Source organism: Chroicocephalus ridibundus, chromosome 9, assembly GCF_963924245.1.
Source record: "Chroicocephalus ridibundus chromosome 9, bChrRid1.1, whole genome shotgun sequence".
Lineage (NCBI taxonomy): Eukaryota > Metazoa > Chordata > Aves > Charadriiformes > Laridae > Chroicocephalus > Chroicocephalus ridibundus.
The window spans coordinates 39,421,393-39,446,412 of record NC_086292.1 but is presented as its reverse complement, the minus strand read 5'-3'; the positions used below and the strand labels follow the sequence as shown (position 1 = coordinate 39,446,412).

At 37.9% G+C, this 25,020-nt stretch overlaps 1 protein-coding gene across 1 annotated transcript; it reads left to right on the top strand.

Moving 5' to 3' along the window:
* Window positions 1-16,115: 16,115 nt before the first annotated feature.
* Window positions 16,116-22,579, top strand: BNC1 (basonuclin zinc finger protein 1). Its single transcript, XM_063346709.1, has 4 exons — window positions 16,116-16,284; window positions 16,451-16,686; window positions 17,936-19,863; window positions 21,898-22,579. The coding sequence occupies exons 1-4, from the start codon at window positions 16,116-16,118 to the stop codon at window positions 22,577-22,579; spliced, it is 3,015 nt and encodes a 1,004-aa protein (XP_063202779.1).
* The last annotated feature ends 2,441 nt before the right edge of the window (window positions 22,580-25,020 follow it).

Below are 25,020 nucleotides of genomic sequence, written 5' to 3'. Positions count from 1 at the left end.
AGCACACTAAGTTTAAAACTATTTTCATTTTCATGTGCAAGTTGTTAAATTTTAAAAACCATTGGCCTTGCAAGTTGTTTGAAACCCACGACTGTCTTTAAGTCTTGCTGACAGAACGTCAGTTCTCCTCCTTTTCAAGGTCTGTTTCCTCTTTCCCCTCCTACCTCCATAAAATCTTGTCTCCCTTCAGTCCTGGGCAGCAATTCCTACTCCTGTTGGCTGTTCTTCCTGAAAGGTGACCCAGCGCCCACCTGTATGATCACGGGGCTGACTATTACTTCACATGTCTTCTGAGAGGTGAAATGTTTAATCCACACATCTCTCCAAGGTGATAAGTGGGCAGAGCATTAAATTAGTGCTAAGATCTTCTCCAGCGCTGATTTAAGTAAGAGGGCCATAGCATATTACATGTTCGGAATTTAGGCCAAGCGGGCAGGACACGGAGGTTAACGCCGCTTTGGAGCTAACTCCAGTAGAACCAGTGTGAAGCAGCCAGCGTGTGGTTGGGGAAGTTACATGCCCATTTGCCTAGAGAACACATCAGCAAAGACCAAACCTACTTCTAATGTTTAATCGGTGCTTGCTTACTTTCTTGGTATTCTTTTTAGAATGATTTTTTTTTCTTCTTTTTTGGAATCAACCGCCAAAATTCAGATCATGATTGAAATTTAAAAGTCAAGAGAAATGTTTTCCTGGGGATTGTATTGCACTTTTGTGCTGTCTTACACTGGTTTAATTGTAGTGATTCCCTAGGATTACTACCCGTTTTTTTTAAAGCATCCTAGATAATAAAATCAGCAGCTTTTTGTTTATAGTCAGTTCCAAGTGTTGGAGCTCTTCTCAAAACAATGAATACTCTTGTATTTGGTTAAGTAGTTTCTAGCACTTCACATCCCCTTATGTTCATGCTGCTCTGAACACACAGGCTGAGACACGGAGAAGAAGAAACAGGCTGGGGCAGGTGGGAGGAGAAAGCAGCTTTCCTTGGGCTGCCTTGTTATGTTATAACTCATAGGGAGTTCAGACCTGGGGACCCCTTTCCTTTGACCTGAGGACTGTCCCTGAGAAGACAGTAAGATGCTGCGGTTTCCTCAAGGAGCTTGCAACTGAAATAGATGTTAAAAAAAAAAAATAAAAAAATAAAAGGCAAGGAAATAGAAATCAGAACTGAAATAACTTGCCGGAGGCCAAATAGCAACTCAGTGGCAGAGCCCCAGATGAAGCCAAGACTTCTGGCTCAAGCCTGGTGCCCTGTCCCGATGCCCATTTCTTTCCACTAGAAGCTGTTTTTCCATTAGCCTTTACTGTTGGAAGAGAAGTTATGGGAACCACCCTCTGGTTTCCATTTTGGTCATTCTTCAAGAGACATCTTGATAACGGTTCTGTACAAGCAAGCTTGAATTACGAACCAGCTGTAATTACTGAAAACACTGTTAATGTGCCAGTATTTCTTTAAAAGTTGACCTGTAGATACAAACTGTGCCTTGCACATGTCACATTATGCTAGAGATCATCGGATTTTACTGAAAGCTGCACAGATAGTAAAATGGTGAAAAATTGCTAATCAGTAATAGTGAATAGTCTCAAAAAGAGCAAGGCATGAATGTGTTCCCATAAAATATTCATTGAAAAAGCTTGAATAATGAAAATAATGCTTAAAATAAAAGACTGTTAGTAGATAATTAATTAAGAAAAAAGTAAATTGGTCTTAAATTGTTTGCTATGGATAGTTAGCCCATTTAATAAAAATTATCATCTTCCAGGCAAATGGCAGATAGCTAGTAAATAGGCTTTTCCTGGGAACTGGCTAGAGGGGAGAGCAGCTCTCCGCACATCTAAGTTTTAGTCACTTATCATTTTGAAGTCAATTCAGAGCTTCTGGCGGTTTATGTAATCTTAAGCCACTCTTCCCACTTTTGTTGCAGAATTCTCAATCAGGTACAGTCCTTTTGAGTTACATTGCTGCCTATTTCATTAAGAAGGAAACATGATTTTAGTAACAAGGTGTGCCTTTGGCTTTGAGTTATCACCATGAGAGAGCAGTTACGTTTTGCCCTCATCACAGAATATATGCTTTTGAAACACTGCTGCTAAGAATCACCTCAAAGAGCATGATGTTGGCCATGACTTCTCAGACACTTTTCCCTACAGTTCACAAGACCGCTAATAATCCCTGTGTAACTGTCGCAGGTGCCCGAGAGAGAAGCACCCCGGCATGTTGCAGGGAGCAGAGGTGGCACTGGAGCCCCCACGTAGAGCTCTGCTGGGGACTGACCAAGCCACCACCGGTGGTTGACTCTTCTCACACTTCAGTGGTTTTTGGCAGAAGTATCTGGTAGACCATACTGTGAAACTAAATCCCCTGCTCTGCTTTTCCATCCTGTTCAATAGCTCCGTGGGAGAAATAAGATATAGGGGGAGAAACCTAGGGATTTAGGGAAAGCGTATGCTTCATGTTGCACTCTATGGGACCAGATTCTGGTATCACACTGGCTTTATCCTGGCCCGCCACAGCTACTGCCATGGAGTTAACATTAACTCTACTCTGGTATTTAGTAAAATGTAAATTATGTTCTCTCCTTAAGCATTGTGCATATATCTAGCAAATAGTAAATAGGATTAGAAGAAGACTACAAATTAACCAACAGTAATAATACATTAGCTGTCTTCTCCCTACAGCCATCTTATTTCCTGCTGCCTTTCCTATGGGATTACAGGTATTCATCTGGTCAAATATTGTCCTGGTATGTTCCTACAAGGATTCCCACTGAGTTCAATGCAACTGACTCGTGTCTATCTCTGGACATAGTACAGTGTATTCCTGGGTTAGAAGAGTGCCAAGAAATTATCTACAGGAGACAAAAGCAGAGTAGAGAGGAAGAGAGAACTGTTTTGTTCAGGGGTTTGTTTTGTTTTTTTAATAGGTGAGAAATGACTGTGAGAAAAATCCTGCTCTAACTCATGAATGCAACCCAACACCTGAATAACTGAAAACAGATTTTGGCCCAATTACTGGAAAGTAATTCTTCTCCTGTCTTTATGACCTGTGCTTATGTTAATAGGAAGCTTCAACTTCATAAAAAGAAATAAAATTCAACCCTAACTCAAAACTTTAAAAAATACACACCCCACTTGGTGAACCTTTGAGACCTGCAAATGTTTAAAAAGGAAAAAAAAAAACAACACAGCAGCTGCAGTTTGAAAAACAACACTCTGACGCTAAAAATAAGTAATTTTAATCATAAGTACCTCATAGCTTATTTGCAGATAGTTGTACATTCTGAGAAGAAAAAAAAAAAACCCGGTAATAGGCCTTAGGTCAGCTGCATTGATTTAATGCATTACTTAGGCTGCCAGAGCAGAGGTAGAATCTCCTCGCACTGCATTAGGAGCGCCTCAAGCCTCCGTGACTCCTTTTGATCAAATCTCTGTGAAAGATGAGTGTCATGCCCTCTTCAAGCCAGCTGTGAGGGGACTGCCCTGCGACTGGAGGAGCACGCTGGAGCACACCACTGCGGGGCAGCGAGGTGAGAGCTGGCTGCAGAGGTGAGAGGCAGACACAACTTCGTACTGTAGGTCTGGAGAACACCAAGGGGGAGGATCTTATTTCACTCCCCTGTGCACAGCCTGAGCATACATCAGACCTTGAGGTGCTCAGAGTCAGACAAGAGTAAAGAGGCGTGTGATGGTTCTGCCTTAGTACTTGTACAGGCAGGAGTGTTTCCAGTACTTCTTTGTACAACTCACTGAGGGAATGGGAAACTGTTTTATAGCTCTGGAAACATAAGCACAGTAAGAATGTCTGAGGTAAGGAAAGTTCTTTGCAGTTCTATATGAATGTGTATTTTTACTGTGCAACTTTTACTTGTGGTTATGCACTGTGGAGATATTAAAAATATTGTAATGGTGTTGTTTTGGGTAATGAACAATGGAGATGAGAGCTGTAGGGAGCTGTACTCTCCATTTCTTAATTACAAAAAGATACTGTGAAAGTAGAAAACTAGTTTATGTAAAAAATCCTGGGCTTCTTTCTGCCGTGCACTGTAAACAACTGTATGACTTTTCTGTTCTACAGTAAGTAATTCAGAATTGCAGGCTGATTATAATAAGCAGAGCCATCACTTGTGTAATTGTTTTCCAATTGAAGTAGTAGCATGTAAATCATAAATACTTGACAATGTTTAATTGTACAAGTCCTCAATATACATTAATAGCAATAAAATCTGTGATTTGTGACTCAGATGTGTTCTGAGTCAAGTGCTTTAAGCAGATACATTATCATTATCATGACGTATAAATGCACTGGAGAGCAGACAACAATGTAATTTCACTACGAAGTTCTTTAGAAATTACCACTAAAGTGGAGCCTAATGTATGCCCTTTATATACAATTTATTGTTGACTATTTAGCATCCAGAAAATAAGGTCAGTAATTCTTAGGATCAGTCTGTTTGTATTTCGGGGGGGTGGGGTGGGGGGGGCACCAGGGGGGAGAGTGAGAATGTGTGTGTATGGGGGGGGTCTGGTTTTTTAAATATATTCCGCTAATTACGAGGTTAAATGCATGAGAATTCAAGGCGCTTGTTTAATTTATTTTGATTTTTTTTTCATCACATGGAAAAATAAACATGGTTTAATTGTCAGCTTATACATAATGAGGTTTTGTTAGATGTGTTTAAGATACAGCATTTTACTTTCTGGTTTATTAATTGGCCAAATACTTCCAGACCTCTGTGTAACGAATCCTTGGTTTAAAAATGAGGAGAGGGCAGATCGCTAACCCAGGGGAGGGCTACTGATATACACAGGCTGTGGTTTATCCTTCTGTAAAAACCCATGAATAAAAAGTGACACTGTTTTTCCCCCCCCTTTCTTTTGCCTTTTTTTTTTTTTTTTTTTAATGTTTTTCAGTTTGAATAACCTGTGAGCCAGGCAACATTCTGATCTTTTGTGGATGTGGGAGAGAGAAAAAGAAATTAACCGGTTTTGTTTTAATTTGAAACAAACCAGTGTTTGAAAGGCATTTAGCAGTCAATTTTCACATCTGATCTGAAGTTGGAGTTTATTGTGCTCATTTAGTGGTGATTGTTGTTCAAGCGATTTCTATATAAATTTTTGTAATTCATGTAACTACTTGGCTTCTTGAACCTCGGGAGCTGATTGTTTGTCTTATCTTTTGGTGAGCTAACTCTGCGTTATGTTGCAAAACCTTGAGGCATGTTGTGTTTCTTCGTGTTCCTGCAGTCTGCAAGTGAAGTCAGCTTCATTAGTTTCATGATGGCACATCAGTGCATGGCTGGTGTTGCCGCTTCCTTCAAGCTACTCCTGGAGCATGATCTGGGCTGCCTTGGTTTGGATAAGCTTGTAAGGATTTGTCAGCCAGATGTGACAAGATTGTCAAGAGGCAAGTAAAGAAGGAGATCTGATATTAATCAGTGCATAGCTTGGAGCCAAACTTTCTCAAATGCAGTGTAGTAACATGTTCTTCTCATTTACTGCTTCTCTTTGTGGCTATAGAACTGCCACTGTCTGAGTTTGACGGTTAAAAGGGATGCCAGATAATAGTCTTTAATTGTAAGGATACAATTCTAGGTGGGAAAAGATCATATGTTTCTATTTTTAACATCCTTTTGGAAAATACAGTTCTGTTTACTGCAGTTTGCTGAAAAATCTGCGAGCGTTATGTTAGACAAGAGTCCCTGTTTCTGTACTTCGGTTTTAAAATACTGAAAGAGTGGCTGAGCTCTCCGTGCTGGAGGAGTGGGAGGTGGGGAGCCTCGCTCCACTTCAGGTCATGGTGCAAAGTAGGACCAGCATTATTTTTAACTACTAACAACGGTGCCTCTTGGTTTTCTTTGTTCTAGTGATTAGAACAATATACACTGAAGAATAGCTTTCTAATTTCTTCTTTTACGGAAAAGAGAAAAAAATACGGACTTTCAAAGAACAAATCGTGTATATTTCATTAGATCTATTTACCATTACGTGTATAACGCTAATACATTTTTCATTATTATCAGTATAATTGCACTTCTCTGTTTGAATTAAACTGGAGGTTTTAGTAGTTTGCAGCTTAATCAGGCTTTTATTTTAACAATAGGTGAACATGTAAAAAGTAACTAATGTTACAGAAAATAAATTTGTTATACTTAAAATATGGATTTTTGCTTGATTGATTTTAAAAGGTAATTGCTCTGTTTATTTTTTGAGGTACGGAACCATCTACAACCTATTTAAAAATGATGGTATCTGCAAACATATCCAAGCCTGTAGGAGAGCTTCACGAAATGGGAAAAATTATTACAAATGTTGGGCCGCTTCATGGGCTTTACTATAGCCAAGGTGAAATTCTGCCTACTTAGGCTGCAAAAAGGTTTGGCCTTTTGATACCAAATGTCTTGACTTCCCGCTTCCCTGCCTGTTTGTGATATTGTTGAAAAATCTGTTCATCCAACATTGAGCATGTCATTCCATTTCCAATCAAACAAGCCAGTGATTTATTTTCCTTTCAGTAATAAAGAATTCATTACTATAATACTAAATATGCCTCTGATAAGAACAGAAATGTTCTTATTTTATTTTAGATTACAGCTTTTGCTACACATGTGTGTTTTTAAAACAACTTTTGTATGATTTGGCATTTGATAAAAATTTTCGTGCAAATTTGAGCTAAAATTTAGGTATGGAACTTAAATTCATTATTCCAGCAGAACATCCACCAAATGCAGGGAAGAAAAACTTGTTTTGGCCCTCTAGGTCATCTGCCCATCCTGGCTTCAGTGGTGCAGGAACTCTCTTAGTTCCTGTGTGCTGGGCAGCCAGCAGTTTTTGTCCTAGCAGATGCTACAGCTGAACTTTTACAGCAAGTGTCATTGTCTTTCTTCTTTTTAGTTTTTATTTCTTACTACTTTATTGCTAATTGCTACCTAAATAATCTGCTTAGGGATTGAAATTTCAATATTATTGAGGGAATGAGGATACGTGAAAATTTCTAACAGACTTGAGTCATTTTACAATAAAGAACAATGACATTTTCATTTCACACTTTAAAACCATAGTACGATTGTTTCTTTAAACTTCAACTTTTTACTTCAAATTTCAAATATAGCTGATTATCAGTGGAAAATGGCTATTTTTTCATATGAAAGTAGCTATTTAAACTGATGTCTGAAAGCCATTTAAAATTTCCTCACCTGTGTTCAACAAAAAGTAATACTAGGTTTTAAATTGTGAAATTACCAATGGAGGTACACTGTTGCGTAAAATATTGCGTAACTGTAGGACCATAGATAGTATCATGTGTATGTGTACAAATTCTCTTTGGGTTTCAAATTTATGAAGTTGCATTAAATGAAATTGTGTAACACTAAATATTTCAGAGTGCTGTTGGTTTTCTTTTATTCTTTAATCCATATCTTCCCTCTGTAACAGGAAAAAAGGAAAAAAAATTAAACATGCATATTTTATGGCTTTGAGACTTATGCAGCGGTGTTAGGAGCTTAAAAAGTTAGGATTTCCTTTGAAACATTAACTCACCCACATTGTGCACATATAACATTTTATAAACTAGGTAAAGAGTTAAAGGCATAATTTAATGGGTTTACATATTTCAGAGCCCTTGCAGTTGATTTATACTAATATTCTTAATTTCTCTGATACTTGTACATCTGCGTTTGTAACACTTATTTCTTGCTAACTTAAGGCTTCGAGTTAAATATGTAATTAGACTTTAGTTCATGGATAGATCTGTAGTTCCAGAGTATAACGTGGTATGCATAGCACGTCAATATGGGTAAGTAGTATGTGTGCAATTTATTTGCTAGATTAAATAGTATCCAGTGCTTTATCATAAGAAATTTCACAGTATTTCTATCCATGGACTTATCCTTACCTCCAAAGCCTGGGCCGTTTTTCTCATCAGTATGCAGCACTCTGTTACTAATTTTTGAAATGCACTGATAAGAATTTTTCCTGTAAATTTATTAAAAAGGGAAGTTACTTCAATATTCTGTGATAGATACTGCTTAATATTCAGCAAAATGTAAGGGTTTCTGACCTACACAGGCTGGGGCAGGTATGCCATGAGAACTGAAGCATTGTAGTCTGTTTCAGAATCAAAAGTAAAAAACAACTCTAAGACAATGATAATATGTAATTTTTCATTTCACAATTTGTATTTCTTGTTTTCTTTTCCAAACTGAATGGTAAAAGAGGATCTAAATACCTTCTTGAGTTTGACCAAGCTGTCTGTCAGCACACACCTGTTGTTAACAAGTGAGATTAATTGCAGTGTAAGCCAATGTTTCTACAAGCACATTGTTGAACAGCAATGTTAAGTTTTACTGTCCGGTGCTTTTTGTTTAAAGAGTAGCAGTCTGTGTGTGTGTGCGCTCACACGCACACACACGCACACGCACACACATTCTTTTCTCTTTATAATTATTTTGACAGTGCCATTAACAAGAGTTGCCCTAAGGGGCCCTTTAGGGTAAGTGACATGCATGAGGAGTGATTTTCATCCCACAAGTAAATCTGTGATTAAAGTTTGGCCTTGTAGCATGCAGCCTTTCTCAGAGACGGCTCCCTTCTGCTTCCTCGCCCAGCTGCACTGCTCGAGACTGCCCAGAGCTCCTCTCCATTAGCCGCGAAAGCTGCCGCTGAGCCCGTGTTTGCTGTAGGGTTGGGAGTCTGTATTTAGTTTATTCTATTATCTCAGCTCCTCCACCTCGGGACTGTTCTCAGTTAGAAAAACTATTTAACAAAGTGGCGATGTGTGAACTCATGGCCCATAATTCAGTGGCCAGCTAAAACTGTCTTTTAAATCCACAAGTATGGTTAATTTGACGGGGTGGTGCCATCATGTGAAGGTATTACCTAATTTCAATTCCATCTTACCGAGCTTTTTCACTTCCCCACCCCCCCTCGCCTTTTGGCTGGGTTTGAGGATGTTTCAGCAATTATTACAAGGATAATTAAACATTTTCAGCTCAAGGTGCTCAACTGCACCCACAGGAGAGAGACTTGGTCAAATTCTAGGCCAAAATTTGCTTTTTTCAGACCCTCTGAGGGAGTGGGTAATGGAATAATGCAACTTGCTGCAGGATCTGGGTTGTAAATACTCTGCTTACATGTATTCTCAGGCGGTGGCTGTTTAAAAGGAGGTCAGGTTTTGGTATCTGACCCCAAATAAACAATATTAATATAGACATAAGGATCCAGACAATTAATGGGATGTATGCTGTGGTCTTATCTAGAAAATGTATTCAACTTGTGGCCATTGTGTTCTTTCAGGAGTAAAAATCATAACATAATTTCCCCACAGAGAAGGGGTAAGTGGGAATTGAGTGGTATCAGCACCAGCCAAAATTTTCAGCACAATAGGTGTTAAGTTAAACTCCTGAATCTATCTTTGGCCTCTGAAACAAAAGCTTATTGTCTGGATTTTTCAAAGGTTCTTGCGCCTTCTGAGCTTAGGAGGAGCGTACGTGGTCAGTGTGTACAAAAATCAGCCCGGTGACTGAGGAGCCATCGTGGATTTAGGCACTGGGTTGTGAGTGTAACTTTGTGTTTAGTGGCACTGTAAAAGGCAAGTTGTGGCCTATCTCCAGCTTTCCCATCTCTCTCCTAGTTGGTCTCTTAAGCAGGAGACAAGAATTTTGCTAATTTCTTTTAGTAATAAGCAGTTTGTCAAATGAATCATCTAGGGCTAGCCTTTTAAACATGTCTGTTAATGGAGAAGGTTGGAGCTATTTGGTCGGTGCTGTTTACTCTGTCACATCTGTGTGCGACTTCTCTCAACTTAATTAAAAGCTCAAAATACTGGACTGCTTTCTGGATACAACAGTTTAGAGCAGACTGTTTTCTGGATACAGAAACTATAAGGCTTGTTTGCGTCTCGTGAAAGATGTTTGTTGTTACTTAGTGTGTTTATTAAATAACTATTAAGGGCAGCTGTTACTTTGTAAGAAACATTTTTTGTGAGATAAGACTGTGGAAATAGTGCGTGTAGCATTCAGTCCGATATAATTAGAAATCTTATAAGGACCTTTTTCTAGTTTAATAATTTTATATAATTATATTGCAACAACCAAAGGTACTTGAGTAGGCATAAATGTACGTGAATGGAAATCCCTTTGTTTCAAGAGCTAAGGTTGTCAGAGGCAGGCAGTGTATGTATACTGTAGGTGTCTAACTTGCCTGTACGGCTTTGACCTCAGCCATAACTGAGAACCTTAAACACGTGACAGAAGAAAACACATCAGTGCTGAGCTGAACATGTGCAAGTTTTAGCATGGGCCAAGTCTATGTTGTGCAGAGTAACTCTCAGATTGGCCTTGCTGTCACACCCATACATATGTAGGCACATTTCAGTGCACTGTTGCTTGGTGAGCGTCTCGCTTTTCTCCATTCCCTCTGTGTCCTCCCAGCTCTGCTTGCAGGCAGCGAAGGGTTTCCATGTTCTGTCCATCCTCCAGGCATCCCGTTTCCTCTTTGAAGTGAGCATGTCAGGAAGAAGAAGATGGCCCAGAGCCTTTCCTTGGAGGTGCTGCAGGGGCCCTCCTAATGTTCTCTACAGGCAGATGAAATTCATAGCCTTGGAATATGTTGAAATTCTCAAGGAACAATAGAGATACAAGATGCTTAATATAAACTCTAAGAAATGTAATACCAACCTGCAGTTTAGGTTTAATTGTTGAACTATGTGTTCAACAAGTACTTACACCATCTGGAGCAGCCCAACACCTTTTGTGATTGTACTTGGAGTGCACTAGAATATATTTTAGTTCCAACAAACTGCAGGGAGATCAACAGAGTATCAAAAACTGAAGTCTGTGTTTAGGAAGAACACGCACAAGGGATAAATATGTACTATACAGTGGAAAGGGTGGATACGTATACATGTGGGATAGCTGAAAAAAGCCAAATATTAGTATGATACAGATAGGCACAGTTGTGTTGTGATACAGTGAAAGTAAGGTGGACAAAATGTAAATTGAGAACTTGTTTTAAATCATGACAAAACTGACAGACGGTATTATTTATCAGTGGAATATATCCCTAAGGGAAGTGGCCAAAGTTGCCTGACCAAAAAAATGAACAAAGCAAAGCTTTGCTCATTGTATGGTATGAAAAAGTAGGGCATTGACAGAGATGCTTAAGATAAGGGGTTTTTTTTAATTTGTCTCTGCTTTCAGTGGTTGTTCAAAGGATTCAAATACAGGAGTAATCAAATGTAACTGGGTGATGAAAAAAGAAGACTTATTTAAACTTCGCAACCAGAAGAAACCCAGTAGATAACAGTAAAAACAGGAAAGAAAACAAATTGGACAGGAAGGCTACTTTGCACTCTTGCATAGTTACTGTTTTCTTTACTGAAAGATGCACATAGGTTTGAATTTGGCCTTGGTTTAGCTGTGGACTATACTTTAAGAGATGGGAAATGTATCCATCCCTTTACTTCCCTTGCAAAACTTCTACAAGGTGCAAGCAAGAAAATATTTCCTAATAACCAGACATATGTCCCATGCTTAATTTCAAAGAGAGCTTAATTTCTGTGGATTATTCTTAGTATGTGAGAAAACTGTTATCTGTAGTCTAGGAAAGTAAAAAAAGCTTTCATGTTTTAGCTGATTGGCAGACAAAAATAATCTTTACAGATTGATCTTCCCCTGTTATAAATCTTGCCTCTTTCTCCACAAGTGCCCTTACTGAGGAGCCACTGCGAGCCTATTCTGCAGAAACGGGACACGTCCCAGTTCTTTCCTATAGGATACGTGCTCACCAGAGCGCATATCTTAGAGGGTTACATATATTCAGTGGGATTACTTTTTCTAGGGAATGAAGGTGAGATGGCCACAGGAGATACGGCTTGTTGCTAGAAGTCCACAATACAGGACATGGAAAGCTGTATCTGTTATATCATCTAATGAAAGTTTCTCTCACACATTTCATTCATGTAACTCCTATTTCTTCTTCAAACTTGCATTGCAACTGATAGGAATTTCTTATCCCTTCTTGCAAAAGATGTTCCTGTGACACGGCATCAGTGACATCATTTTGTCAGTAATCCGCACAGCAGAGCAGCGAAGCTCTGGTGCTCTTCGTGCAATGGCAGCAACTTCAAAAAAAGTAGTTTCTAAAGTGAGGGGTAGCTTTGTGCAAAGATGACAAGGGTTTTTCTTGGATGCCAGAAACAAGTGAGGGTGCTGACCTGCGCGTTACTGACGCTAAATACCACCAGGGTGATCTGGGACTTGCTCTTCCATTTTACTGGTATCTGTGCTTGCAGCTCTCAGCGCCTGCAGAGAGCCAGACCAGCTTTCTAGCATGAGCCGAGATCTCTAACTCCTTCCTGACAGGGTCTTCAATATTTACTTACTTTTTAATTTATTTCCCAAGCCAAAGTGCTGTCAAACCAGCAATCCACTTAGCACTGGATGAGCTTTGCTACAGTTATACTGCCTTTCGTCTCTTGCTGCATTGTTTTAAACCTGCTGTTAGTACGTTGCAAGTGAGCATAGGTCCCAAAAGACTTCAGGAGAGCATAGATGATCTCAAACTTGCTTTACAAATCAAAACCTGATTGTATACCCAGAATCAGAATGAATTTGTCCCATTAGCTTGTGCTTTTCTTTAGCTATGAAGGCTGCGAGTGGGTTGCAAAGAAACATTCAGTAAGTTTTGAAGCATAATCGAAGCCACATCAATATCTGGCAAAAAAGATGTCAGCAGTCGTCACTTTCAGGCAACAGATGTTAGGATTTCTTTTTCAGTGATTAGTAGTTGGATGTTTTTCAGTGGACGGTTTCATGGTTCATCTGTCTCTCTTGTAATGAAGAATCATTTTATATTAAAAATCTGATGTTCAAATTCCCACAGTCATGCTGGTAAAAACACTGAAAATTTTTATCAGAAATTTCAACTCTATTTAAAGAAAAAAAAAAAAAGAGAATAAAGTGTTGCTGATAATGGATTTGGAAAGATCCATTTGTGAGGGAGGGAGTGACTGGAAAGCAATAACAAGATCCTTGAGGATAGCGTAAGATTTATTTTTTTAAAACATCTGCTTATGTTTCTGGAAAATGAAACTGAATAATAGACCTGAATGAAAGGATTGCATTTATAAAAATTTCCACTTTAATTTCCATCTACATTTCCAATCCTTTAATTACGATTTTGAAGCTTTATGTGTATGCAATACAGAAAGTTATTCCTTTGTTCTGTAGAATGAAATTGTGTGTACATTCCACTTGTTGGGAATATAAAGCTCATTAAAAGACTTGATATAATTACAGTACCTTAGAATAGGCATATTAAGGATGGTAGGATTAACAGGCAAAAGACAAGCATATTAATGTCATGAAGTTTTGTTAAGTTTCTCTTCATTAAATTCTGATATAAGTTAATTTGGGAGATAATCAAAGTGCCTCTTTTAAAAGTGCCTTTTTAAGTCGAACAATGAATGAAGATTTTAAATTGTGACTCACTGATCATTTTAAAAGTTAATTTTGCCATGTTCTATATTTTCTGTGACTATATTAACACAAATGTTCCTAGAAAAGTTTTAGGAGACACGGACTCTAACAAGTGAAAGGAAATGCTACCAATCTGAAAATCACACTGGTTTTTCCTCAGGGATTCTTACAAGTAATTTTTTAAGTCAGCAACAGATCCCTGATTTGAGGGTATACCTTTGATACATTAGCAGTATACAAGCGAACTATGTCTAAGACTGGCATCCAGAAGCAGGAATGTATTGGCTTGAGAGTGGATCAGTTCCATATTTAGAATAGAAGGGGAACTCTACTCCCTTTCTAATTGCTGCTTTTATACATGTAAAGCAAAATGTCTTCCTTTTACTGGGTTTTGCATGTGAAGTCTTCTACACATATACAGGAAGACTAAATACATGTACAATATGGAAGAAAGATCTCATACAAGGTTATGAAATGCAAAATTTTGTGAGGTATATCTTTCTTGTCTAATTACAAAAATTAAGAAGAAAAAATAGTTTTAAAGGTCAGTGGTTTGTGGAACAAGTCCAAAGGAAAAGGAACAAAAAAAATTTTGAAATCTCAATTAACTTATCATCATGACAGCTTTCTCCATTGTGCATATTTCTGTTACCTCTTGCAGAAAAAGGAAGTACTCTCTTGTAATTTTGTCTGGAGGGACTGCAAAAGATGCATTCATGGAATGCGTTGTAACTTACTGAACCCTATGGAAGGGCTTCATTCTGTGAAGAATACATAGAATACTATGTGTGTACAGACGCAGAAGACGTGAACTGCATTATTGTTTGATATCTTGTGATAGAAATGAATCATCAGCTAACTACACATTTTTTTCCAACCTTTCCATAAGAAATTTATGGCTTTTTATTGTTATATGAAAATATTTTAGCATCTAAGTGAAAATATATCCTCCATTAAAGTGAAGCAATTCACGCTGTGTAGCGTATTGATGTGTATTTTATGACTTTATGGGGAGCACAGAGCTTTGCCCAGGAATTCACTATTGTGCAATGGCTCCTTTAAAAGATTAAAGACAAAGTGATTCAGAGATTTCAGTAGCCCTGTTGCCACTTGTTCTGATCCTTCAAATAAAGATGAATCTCAGCATCAAGTCACTGCAGTTTGGAGATGTGCATGTAAGCAGCTCCTTGATAAGCCAGATACTGAGATTTTAAAATCTCTCAGTCCAAATCCAGTCTTGTAAAGCACTAGGCATCCAAATGTCCCACACATGCTTGCTTGTAGTTGAGCATTGTATGTAGTGTCCTCTTCTGCCCCGAGTCAGTCAAAGAAACGCCCAGTGCAAACCCCAGTGAAATTACCCTTCTCTTGTGTCCTTTTCATTTTAAACATTTCCTGCATCCATCTTTCTTAGCCTGATTGTCCAAAAACTTGTTTCTTTGTATGTTTTCCAAAAGTGCCAATGTGGGAATGCCTGCATTAAAAAGACTTTACTTTTTTCTTCAAGTCTTGTCTTGCTTTTCTATGGGTATTAAGCAGTGGAAGTCTTCATTTTGCATAAAACCCTAGGAGCAGCAGCAGCAGCCAGTAGTGGGCATAACTTTGCCTTATTTCATATTTACTTCTCTGTACTTCAAAATGTAAAACATTTTGTGTTAAAAACATAAAAATGCAGATGTGTTACAATTGCATAATCTCACCTTTTTTTTGTATTCTAGTGGAGACTTTCCATGCATTAATTTCTTTACTTAATAAATATTCCATTTATGCAGGAACTAGTAGTCTCAGTATCAGATCCAAGCAATCCAGAATCCTACAAGTGCTTTGCTCTATAGCAGTCCCTATGGAGCTTTAACTAGGACCTCAAAGTTGTCTGTCTGCCTTCTGCAGCAGATGGGCACATACAGAAGAAAGCATATATTCCAGGAAGCATGTTTGTATTGCCCTGTTGATTAGGAATATCTGAATAGTAATTTGATTTGCATTATAGATGACCTTGGTGAGAGTAAAGTGATGTACAAATTGAACCGTGCCACTGGTTGTTATCTATCTGTGTGTTCCATTTTGCCTATTATCTTCAAGCGTTTCCTTACAAAATGTGACTGCTATAGTCTTTGAGGAGTTGGAGTACTTTTTGGTGAGCTTTGTTACTGAGAAGCATTAGTGGACTCCTTTGTCTTTGGCAGGATACATATTAGTCTGTGTGGATGCTGCTGTGTGTAACGGATGGCACCTATGCAGAGCCAATGCATTGCTGATTAGAGCTTCCTATATTGCAATGTGGAGTTTCAGCAAAACTTCAAGAGAGTGGGACTTTCCATCTGTATGTCTTTGTTTTGAAACCTTGCTGAAAAAAGTCCTCTTACACGAAGATCATAGCTTAGGCGAATGCACAAGAAGATTTTATTATTGTTATAAAGGTGCCTCAGCCTAAGTGAATCCACAGAAGTGTTGCTATGTGTGTCATTAAATATTTTGCTTCCATAATATTCTAGTGTTCTAACTGATGACCAGTTCTCTTTAACGCAGAGGTAGTCTTGCATAACTCAGGTTTTGTCTGGATTACTTAAATTGCACATTGATAGGTATGTGCTGGTATGTTAGCTCTGTCTTCATATGGATTTTATGGGTCTACTCTATATGTATAATCTGCACGCTTTAGATGGTTCTTATATATTACCTACCATCCTTTCTATTGATTTCCAGGCTATCCGATGCACTCTCATGAACTGTAGTTGTCAGTGTTTCAAACCTGGGAAAATAAATCAACGACAATGTGACCAATGCCGGCATGGATGGGTAGCACATGGTAATATTTGTTCTTACAATCTATATAAAACCTTTTAGGATCCACCTCACTATAGCATGCTTTTTGTGTCACCCCTCACCCCCCCCAATCCCCAATATTAGTTACATTCAATTCTATCTATCTCTTATGACTTAAGTTTATTTACATTTTGTGGTTTTATTTTCAGCCCTGAGCAAATTAAGGATTCCCAACCTCTACCCATCAAGCCAGGTAGAAATAGTTCAATCCAATGTTGTCTTTGATATCAGTAGCCTCATGTTGTATGGAACCCAAGCCATTCCTGTGCGCCTTAAAATTCTGCTAGATCGGCTTTTCAGTGTTCTGAAGCAGGAAGAGGTGATTCAGATTCTCCATGCTCTGGATTGGACACTACAGGATTATATACGTGGATATGTACTACAGGTATTTAGAGGGGTTTCTTTAATATAAATATGATAGTTAAGTAATATTTCATAATGTTTTCTAGCTTAATCTTATAAGTGGTTCACAATGCATTAACAGTATGGTACATCTGAAAGGCAGTAACAGACTTGTACAAGCTTAGTGCCAGAAAAGAAAGGGTGGATTTTGGTCATTGCTCTCTTTTTAGTGAGACTTAACTGAAATCTTCCTACTTTGCTCAAATCTATCAACAAAGGTAAGCCAAGATAAAAGAAAAAGTTACAGGGAATGTATTAAAGAAAAAAAGAAAAGGCTTCAGAGCTTGCTTTAGTATTATTTAAACAGTGAGTTTACTTTTATACAGCAGAATAATACATTGACAAATAAACTTGCCATCATTTTAAACACCAGGGACAATATTCGTCTCTGGTGTAGTGCTACTGACCTTACTGCCTTACTGGAGCTACATCAAGAATGAATTTGGCCCTATGTGCTTACACTGATGTTAGTCCTTGCTACTGTGGAAGTTACCTTTTATGTAAAGTAACATTATGATCTTACATTATGACACAAATCAATATTTAATGGTCTTGATAATCTTGCTTTTTAGTGTTAGGATTAAAAATATGGAATCAATTACCTTGAACCTCTACCACATGAAAAATTTATAATGTTACGTTCTTCATCATCTTAGAAACTCTTACATGCACTGTGAAAAATCTCAGTAGGCCATCAAATACATGTTCTGTGATAAAATATTTATTGTAGTTATTGGGAAAAGTTAGGCATAGCTAGAGTTTGAAAGAACTCCAACACTCTAGTGTAATTACAGCTGTGCTCTGTGAACACTGGCAATAGATCAATACAGGTTCATTTGTTCTCTGATCTTAGTTGCTTGGAAGATTATTAAACTTGCAATGAAAGAATACTTGACTTAAATGAGGAGCTAAATCTTGGTCTGATTGCTCCATCTCTGCTGTCTGTACTTACATGATACTAACTGTTGTTCAAATGACGTGTCTTAATTTTTGTGGAAAAAAGTAGTTTATTGGAAAGTATTACTGTCAGTTCAGAAAGAAATAATATCACCAATGTGGTAACACTTGGAAGAAAGTATCACAGAATTGGCATTAATCTCTCATCAAATAGAATGATTTTATCATTTCGCTAGAGAAGAATTTTTAGTTCGTGAAAGAATGACAGATTTGGGGGGAGGGTTTTTTGTTTGCCTTAACTAATGTCTGACTCATTTAAATATTTTTGGCTTTAGGATGCTTCAGGGAAGGTGCTGGATCACTGGAGCATAATGACCACTGAAGAAGAACTGGCTACTTTACAGCAGTTTCTTCGTTTTGGAGAAACTAAGTCCATTGTAGAGTTAATGGCAATTCAAGAGAAAGAAGGGCAATCAATTATAATACCACCACCAACTGCTAATTTGGATATTAGGGCATTCATTGAGAGCTGCAATCAACACAGTCCTAATTTTTCTGCATCCTTGGACAAAATGAGTCCCACCAACATTCATCCCTTTGAGAATATTGTAAATAACATGGCTTTCATGCTGCCATTTCAGTTTTTCAGTCCAGTGCCTCCACCTTTGATAGGTTCACCACCAGAAAGACATTTGATTGAGCAAGGTCAAGACCATAGCAATGAAACTAAACAAGATGTTCAGATGCCATTTTCTGAAAGCAGCTTCTTAACTTCTAGTTCTGCACCATTTCAAGTTGAAAATGAGAGGAGCATAAATGGTCCAGATGTCATCACTAAAACAGAAGATGATGCCCTTTTAAGTGATTCCAGTTCACATAATACAGCAGCAAAGCTTGAAATGACAGCACTATCTCCAGAAAACAAAATGAAATCTGTTGAAAAAAATGGCACTGGGCCAAGGAAAGGGCGTGTTTTCTGCACTGCATGTGAAAAGACATTTTATGACAAAGGTACTTTGAAAATACATTACAATGCTGTTCATCTGAAGATAAAGCACAAATGCACAATTGAGGGCTGCAATATGGTATTTAGCTCTTTGCGTAGTCGAAATCGTCATAGTGCAAATCCTAACCCCAGACTCCATATGCCAATGAATAGAAATAACAGGGATAAAGATCTAAGAAATGGTTTGACGATTGCTGGACCTGGAGATAGTAAAAGGACAGAATTTACAATTTTAACTCCGGATAGCAGAACTATTACCAGCTATGCCAGCTCTTGTACAGATTCGAAGGGTCAGGCTGGATTCCCCAGTATTGGACAGAATGGTGTCCTCTTTCCAAACTTGAAGACAGTACAGCCTGTTCTTCCTTTTTATCGTAGTCCAGTCACACCAGCTGAGCTTGCTAATACTCCAGGTACTCTTCCTTCTCTGCCTCTTGTTTCTTCCTCAATACCAGAACAGCTTGTTTCAAATGAATTGCCATTTGACATGCTACCCAAGAAGAAATCTCGTAAATCAAGTATGCCTATTAAGATAGAGAAAGAAGCTGTTGAGACACCTAATGAAAGTAGTGATGTTGCCAGTTCTGAAGATGATACACGTCTACAAGTGGTAAGCGATGGAGAGCTTGAGACCTGTGAGCATAAGATAGAGAAGCAGGTGATCGACAGGGTGGAAAAGCACCCCCATTCAGGTAATTCATGGAAATCTGTCTCTGGGGTAGAGGGCCCAAAGTATTTTGAATCTGTCTTTGCACCAAATAACAAATACATCAAGGATATCTCTGAGAATGAATTGCATCACTGTGAGAAAGAGGTTAAACCAGAAGAAAACCAACCATTAAAAATAGTTTCCCATGAGATTTTATATGAAGATCCAAAACACCACCACAATGATGTTATAAAACCAATGACTGAACCCCCCATGTATATTAAAGAGCAGTCAAAGCGCAGGATTCCTAAAAATGACTGCCCTGAATTGCAACACCACTTGCTGACCGGGGGCTTTTTCAGCACTTTGTCAAACAGGGGTGCTGCCATTCCTTGTTTTGAAGACTCTAAAGATATGGATCATGTCAGTCAACATGCACTAGGGATTCAGAAGGAAGAAAGCCGCTTTCATTGTGACATCTGTATGAAGACTTTTAAAAACCCTTACAGTGTAAAAATGCATTTTAAAAATGTACATCTCAAAGAAATGCATATTTGCACAGTTGAGGGCTGTAATGCTGCTTTCCCTTCTCGTAGAAGTCGAGACAGGTAAGAAAATTATAAACAAAATTGTATTTATTTTACCATCACAATGGAGCCTAATTTGAAATTGAAATGAGTGTTTGAGGAATGGAGCCTGCAAAGATTTTCTGTGTATCCTCATATAACAGGTACGATAACTTATCAGAACATTCATGAAATGAAAATCCATTGAAAGAAACGTTTCCTTTCCACTAGACTACGAGGTATTAAATAAAGCCATGAAAATTTCATAACTGATAAAGACTGAAATAGTTGAAAGAATACTTTATAACACAAAGGGAAAGCCACGAGGGTATGAATTCAGCAATTTTCCAGTAGATGCATGTGTGGACTTATATGTTTAATATGTACTTTCATGTGTATTTTAATGTATGCAGTGTTCTTTAATGAAAAAGCAATGAGATCAATTCAGGAAATCCTCACTTGTCCTTGTTTTACCCAAGCATTTTGAAGAGAGTGGTGTGAAAAAGCCCATAAGAAAAGCAAGATTACTCTGTGTCAGTACAAAATTAGCGTTACGCGGTGCTGGTTGAACGCTACCTGGTGTGTATCCACATCAGTAGTGCTTTTATTTGAGATTACATATTAATTCCTAAACTATATCATAATCTTCATTCGGTTTACTGTTAGCTGCAGTATTGTGTTGCTGTAAATCATTTCCTTTCAGCCTATTATGCACCTAGGCTGAGAAACAAGAACTGAAGCTCTATTGTTGACCATCAGTTATGTATCTGAATTGCTAAGTGATAGATAGCAAACCTGTTAAAAGTGGGACTAAGTGTTGTAAGTTTTCAAACTCTCCTGTAACCGTGTTACAGCAGCTTTTGGCTGCAGAAAGCATGCCTGGATAGCAGTTCAGAGTGACACAAGGTTTAGATTGTCTGTAATCTGCTAGGAGTACTGGAGCCAGCTGATGCAGTCCAGAGAGAGGATGAGCTAGTCTCTGAGGACTGGCCGCTGCATCTGAGATGCACAGATTCATCTGCCGCTGGCAGGGCTTCATACCCTGATCTGCTGCCTGCATCTTCCCAGATGTGAATTCCTCTCTGCTGTAATTGTGCTATGGGCCACAGGAAAGGAGGCCAGTAGTAAGACTTGCATTCACATGCCACGAATTCCTTCCAACACCAATATATTAAGTTTTAACATAGGTGCTTTTGAAAAAAAAAAGAAAGCCAACACACAAGTTCACAAGCTTTGTGCAAAACAGTAGTTATTTGCAACAACTTTGCAAAAGTTTCTGGACATTAACATAGAGTGCTGTGACTGCAAGTGCAAAATATTTCTGTGCCCTTTTGAACGGTTCATGGTTTGGATTAAGCCATGATTGCAAGGGAAAAAATTAATGTTTTCCCTGTCTTGCAATAAACTGAATCTTCTAGCCAGGTCCTGGAAGTTCCCGGTGAGCTGATTGACAGTATTCAGTGAGGAGTACTGATTTCATATGTTTTGATGGTTTTAAACTGAATCTAGAGGTGCCCATTCAAAAACTTCAAGTTGCATAAAATGCAATATTCCTTTCTTCAAGGAAATTCCTGTCAAGGAAAAGCTCTGTACTGATGTGTCCAGCTGCATCCTGGCACATGGTTACAGTAGTTGAGATCATCAATATTTTTTGCAGACTCAGGTGTCACTCCTTTCCTGCTTTGTCCATTGTGAAAGAATCTTGTATCTTCCCCCTGCTTAGTCCATTCTCTGATCTCAGTTCAGTATACATGGTTTTAGTCTGTTCCCCAACTCTTTTAGGCCTAGCACTAGTTCTAGTGGAGCAGACAGCTACCCACAACGCAGGAGACGATCTGAAACATTGATTTCTGTAGAGTTATTTCTATATATGCCAGTGCAAGCAAGTTCAGATACACAGTCAAATGTGTAAATCATCCATGTGCACTCCCAGTGTGGCAGCTGGTCAAATTAGAAGTATACAGTTCATGCATGCTACTAAATATTGATTTATTTTTTCTTTGTTAATGATCATTATGAAACAGCTGTTAAGTGAGGCGAAACACTTTCTTGCTAAGCTTGTCTTTGTTCTTCTAGACATAGTTCAAACCTAAATCTTCATCATAAGCTTCTGACTAAAGATACACTGGAATTCAACAACCATTTCAATGCAACATACCTCTTGAAAGACATGGCTAAGGAGTTTTGTCAAGATGTCTCTTTAAAGCAACATGTTGAACATACTTCTGTAATCTTCAAAGGAATGAACAGAACAGGCAGCTTGGTTTTTCCAATGAGCAAAATTAGAGAACCCTGTTCTGAGAGTTATGGATACGATCCATTGAATGATGGAGCTGTTCTGGATCTAAGCACTACTTCCAGCATTAAATCTGAGAGCAGTGCTCATTCTTCTTGGGATTCTGACGGAGGAAGTGAAATATGCACCATGCCCTTGGATGATAGTGATGAAAGCTGTGAAGGACCCAGCCTAATGCCCAATGATGAACTCTACCAAGACTGTACTTTAATTGAGAAAGCTAGTCAAAACTTCGCAAATTTACCTTCCAGTTTGCCAATAACTTGTCATATATGTCAAAAAACTTATAGTAATAAAGGAACTTTCAGGGCTCATTACAAAACTGTGCATCTCCGCCAGCTCCACAAATGTAAAGTCCCCGGTTGCAACACAATGTTTTCATCTGTTCGCAGTCGGAACAGGCACAGTCAAAACCCCAACCTGCACAAAAGTCTGGCTGGGTCACCAACTAGCCTACAGTAAGATCATGCTGATCTTAATTTATTTCTGCTAAGAATCAATCATTTCAATTAAGGAATGTGTTAACATTAGTCTTATTTAAACTCATTTGACTTCTAGCCCACTCAACAACCACAGTCAAATTCTTTTCTCCTGTGTGTGCTCTCCAGCAGTTTCATTTAGCAAAGCTTGGTGCTGTAGTTTTTGTGCAATTGTTTGGTTTGATGTTAAATAGCTAAAGCTTCTGTAAGGAAAAGAAAGCATCTTAGAAATGGGGGAAATATGGAGACATTAACTAAAGTATTTCTGATACCTGTGAAGTATTACTTGACAACAATAGGAGCTTCAAATGAGAAGCATCATCCCTTGTGTTTACATGTTAAATGGGTTGTGTTGTGTAAGACAGGAGTAGTGATTGGGATGAGTTTCCTCTGGTTGGACTGAGAGTTTTGGGGCTACCGTTTCGTTCCTGAGACCCTAATCTGAAGCCGACTTGCAGTATTAGTGGAACATGGTATTTGCAGTTTACTGTATCCCAAAATCCAAAAGATAAAATACAAATTTGGGAAGACTTTGCATACAGTCCAAATTTTCTGAAAATCCTGCAATCCTTACTCTTTAAGTTGTCATTTCACTTGAATAAAGATTGCAGTATTGTGGCTTGCTTAGAATTTAATACCATTTGCTTTGCAAAAGCAGGCACTACTGAACTTGGCAGGGTTGCCTGAATAAATCTGAGACATTCTGATAAATTATAGTGATAGAAAGAATGAATTGGTTAAGCTAAAATTTCTAAACCACAGCAAATGCATCCATAAAATAGGGGGAAAAAGAAAACCCTTTAATTTAAAATGCACTTTTGAGTTCCACTTTCAGATAGAGAAAAGTTTTTGTTAAAAATGGGGGAAAAAAAAGAAAAGAAACAAAAAAAAAAAAAAAAAAGGAGAACCAACTAAATATTCAGGCTGCTTAAGACTTTGAAGGTGCCATTCTAAGCTTTTGCGAGACAGAGATGAAATAGATGCAGTAGATATCTTCCGCGATTCAGCAGTTACTGTTTCTCTTACTGGTGGGGGGAAAAACATGTTGATCTTTGTAACAATAGAAGAATGCTTGTTCTCATTCACACCTTTTTTTATGAGATATTGTTCAATATCTGTTAAAATGTTTAATATCTCTGTACTGGTCCCTGTAATTAACAGTATTCTGCGTTATGTTCTATGCACTTAAGAAGACTGGTCTTGCATTGTATTTAAAAAACACTTTAATATTTAATTTGTAGTCACATCATACAAATGCTGTATGTGTACTTGTGGTGCATCTTTTTTGACTGAATCATTTCCAAAAAGAAAAAGAAATAAGAAAGCAAGTCTTACAGTACCTTTTTTTTTTCCACTTTAATTCACCAGTTGAAATCTGTTGATCAATTCTAGTATGCAAGCATGATATCGACAGCACAATCTGTACATATTATACCAAAGCGCTTACAGTATTTGTGGTTTCTAGAACTAGTCTAGTTTTCCAGTATAACTGGATCCTAGTCTTTATTCATTTTTGTGACTGAATAAAAATAGACTGAATTTCTGGATTTCATATGTATGTAGAAAGGATAGTACAATGCTATTGCCATATGTCTTGATGTTTAACTTATTCTAAAAAATACTATGGTATTGTAACCATTTCATATTGTATAAAAGAAACAAAAGTGGATTGAATATTTCACTAATTCTTTTGAAAACTGGTTTGTGTGTGAGTATGGGTTATGCAAGAGAAAAACATGACACAGTTGTAAATGTTTGTGCTCACTAGAAATGGTTTCCATGCATTGTGTAAAGTAATCTTCTATTTTTTTAATTTACAGTAGGTTTATGTGATATTTAAAATAATCCATTTGTGCTTGAAGGTGTCAGGAAAAAAATATTAGCCTGGGGAAAGTTGTGCCATTGCTTTGAGGTTTTGTGTTTTGGGGGAGGTTGGTGTTCTGGGGTTTTTGGGGGGAGTTGGGTGGTGTTTGTTTGTTGTGGTTTTTTTTAAAAGGGGAACTCATATCAGTGGAGATGATGGTTTGAAAGCTAAGGGCACAATCATAGGAGTAACAATTGCTCCCAGCCTTTTGATAGTTTAAGTCAATGATTTGTTATCCAGCTATTTCAAGCTCTTTTTTTTATATATGTATATATAAACCTATTTGTTTAATCATAAATGGTGTTTTTTTGAAACAAAGTGTGATGTAAACTAATCCTGTAATGCCCATTAATTTAGCTTTCACTGTGTCTAAAAAGGAAACACATTTGTATACCCTAATAATTTTGTATGTGTTAATAAAAACAAATAATAATGCCTCTGGTTGATTCAGAAAAGTAGGGTATTATAAACTACTATTCTTAATTTTTATTTAAAAAAAATATCTGAAAACACTTTCCATCTGTAGAGAGCACTGTTTTGATAATGGTGCTAACTTATTC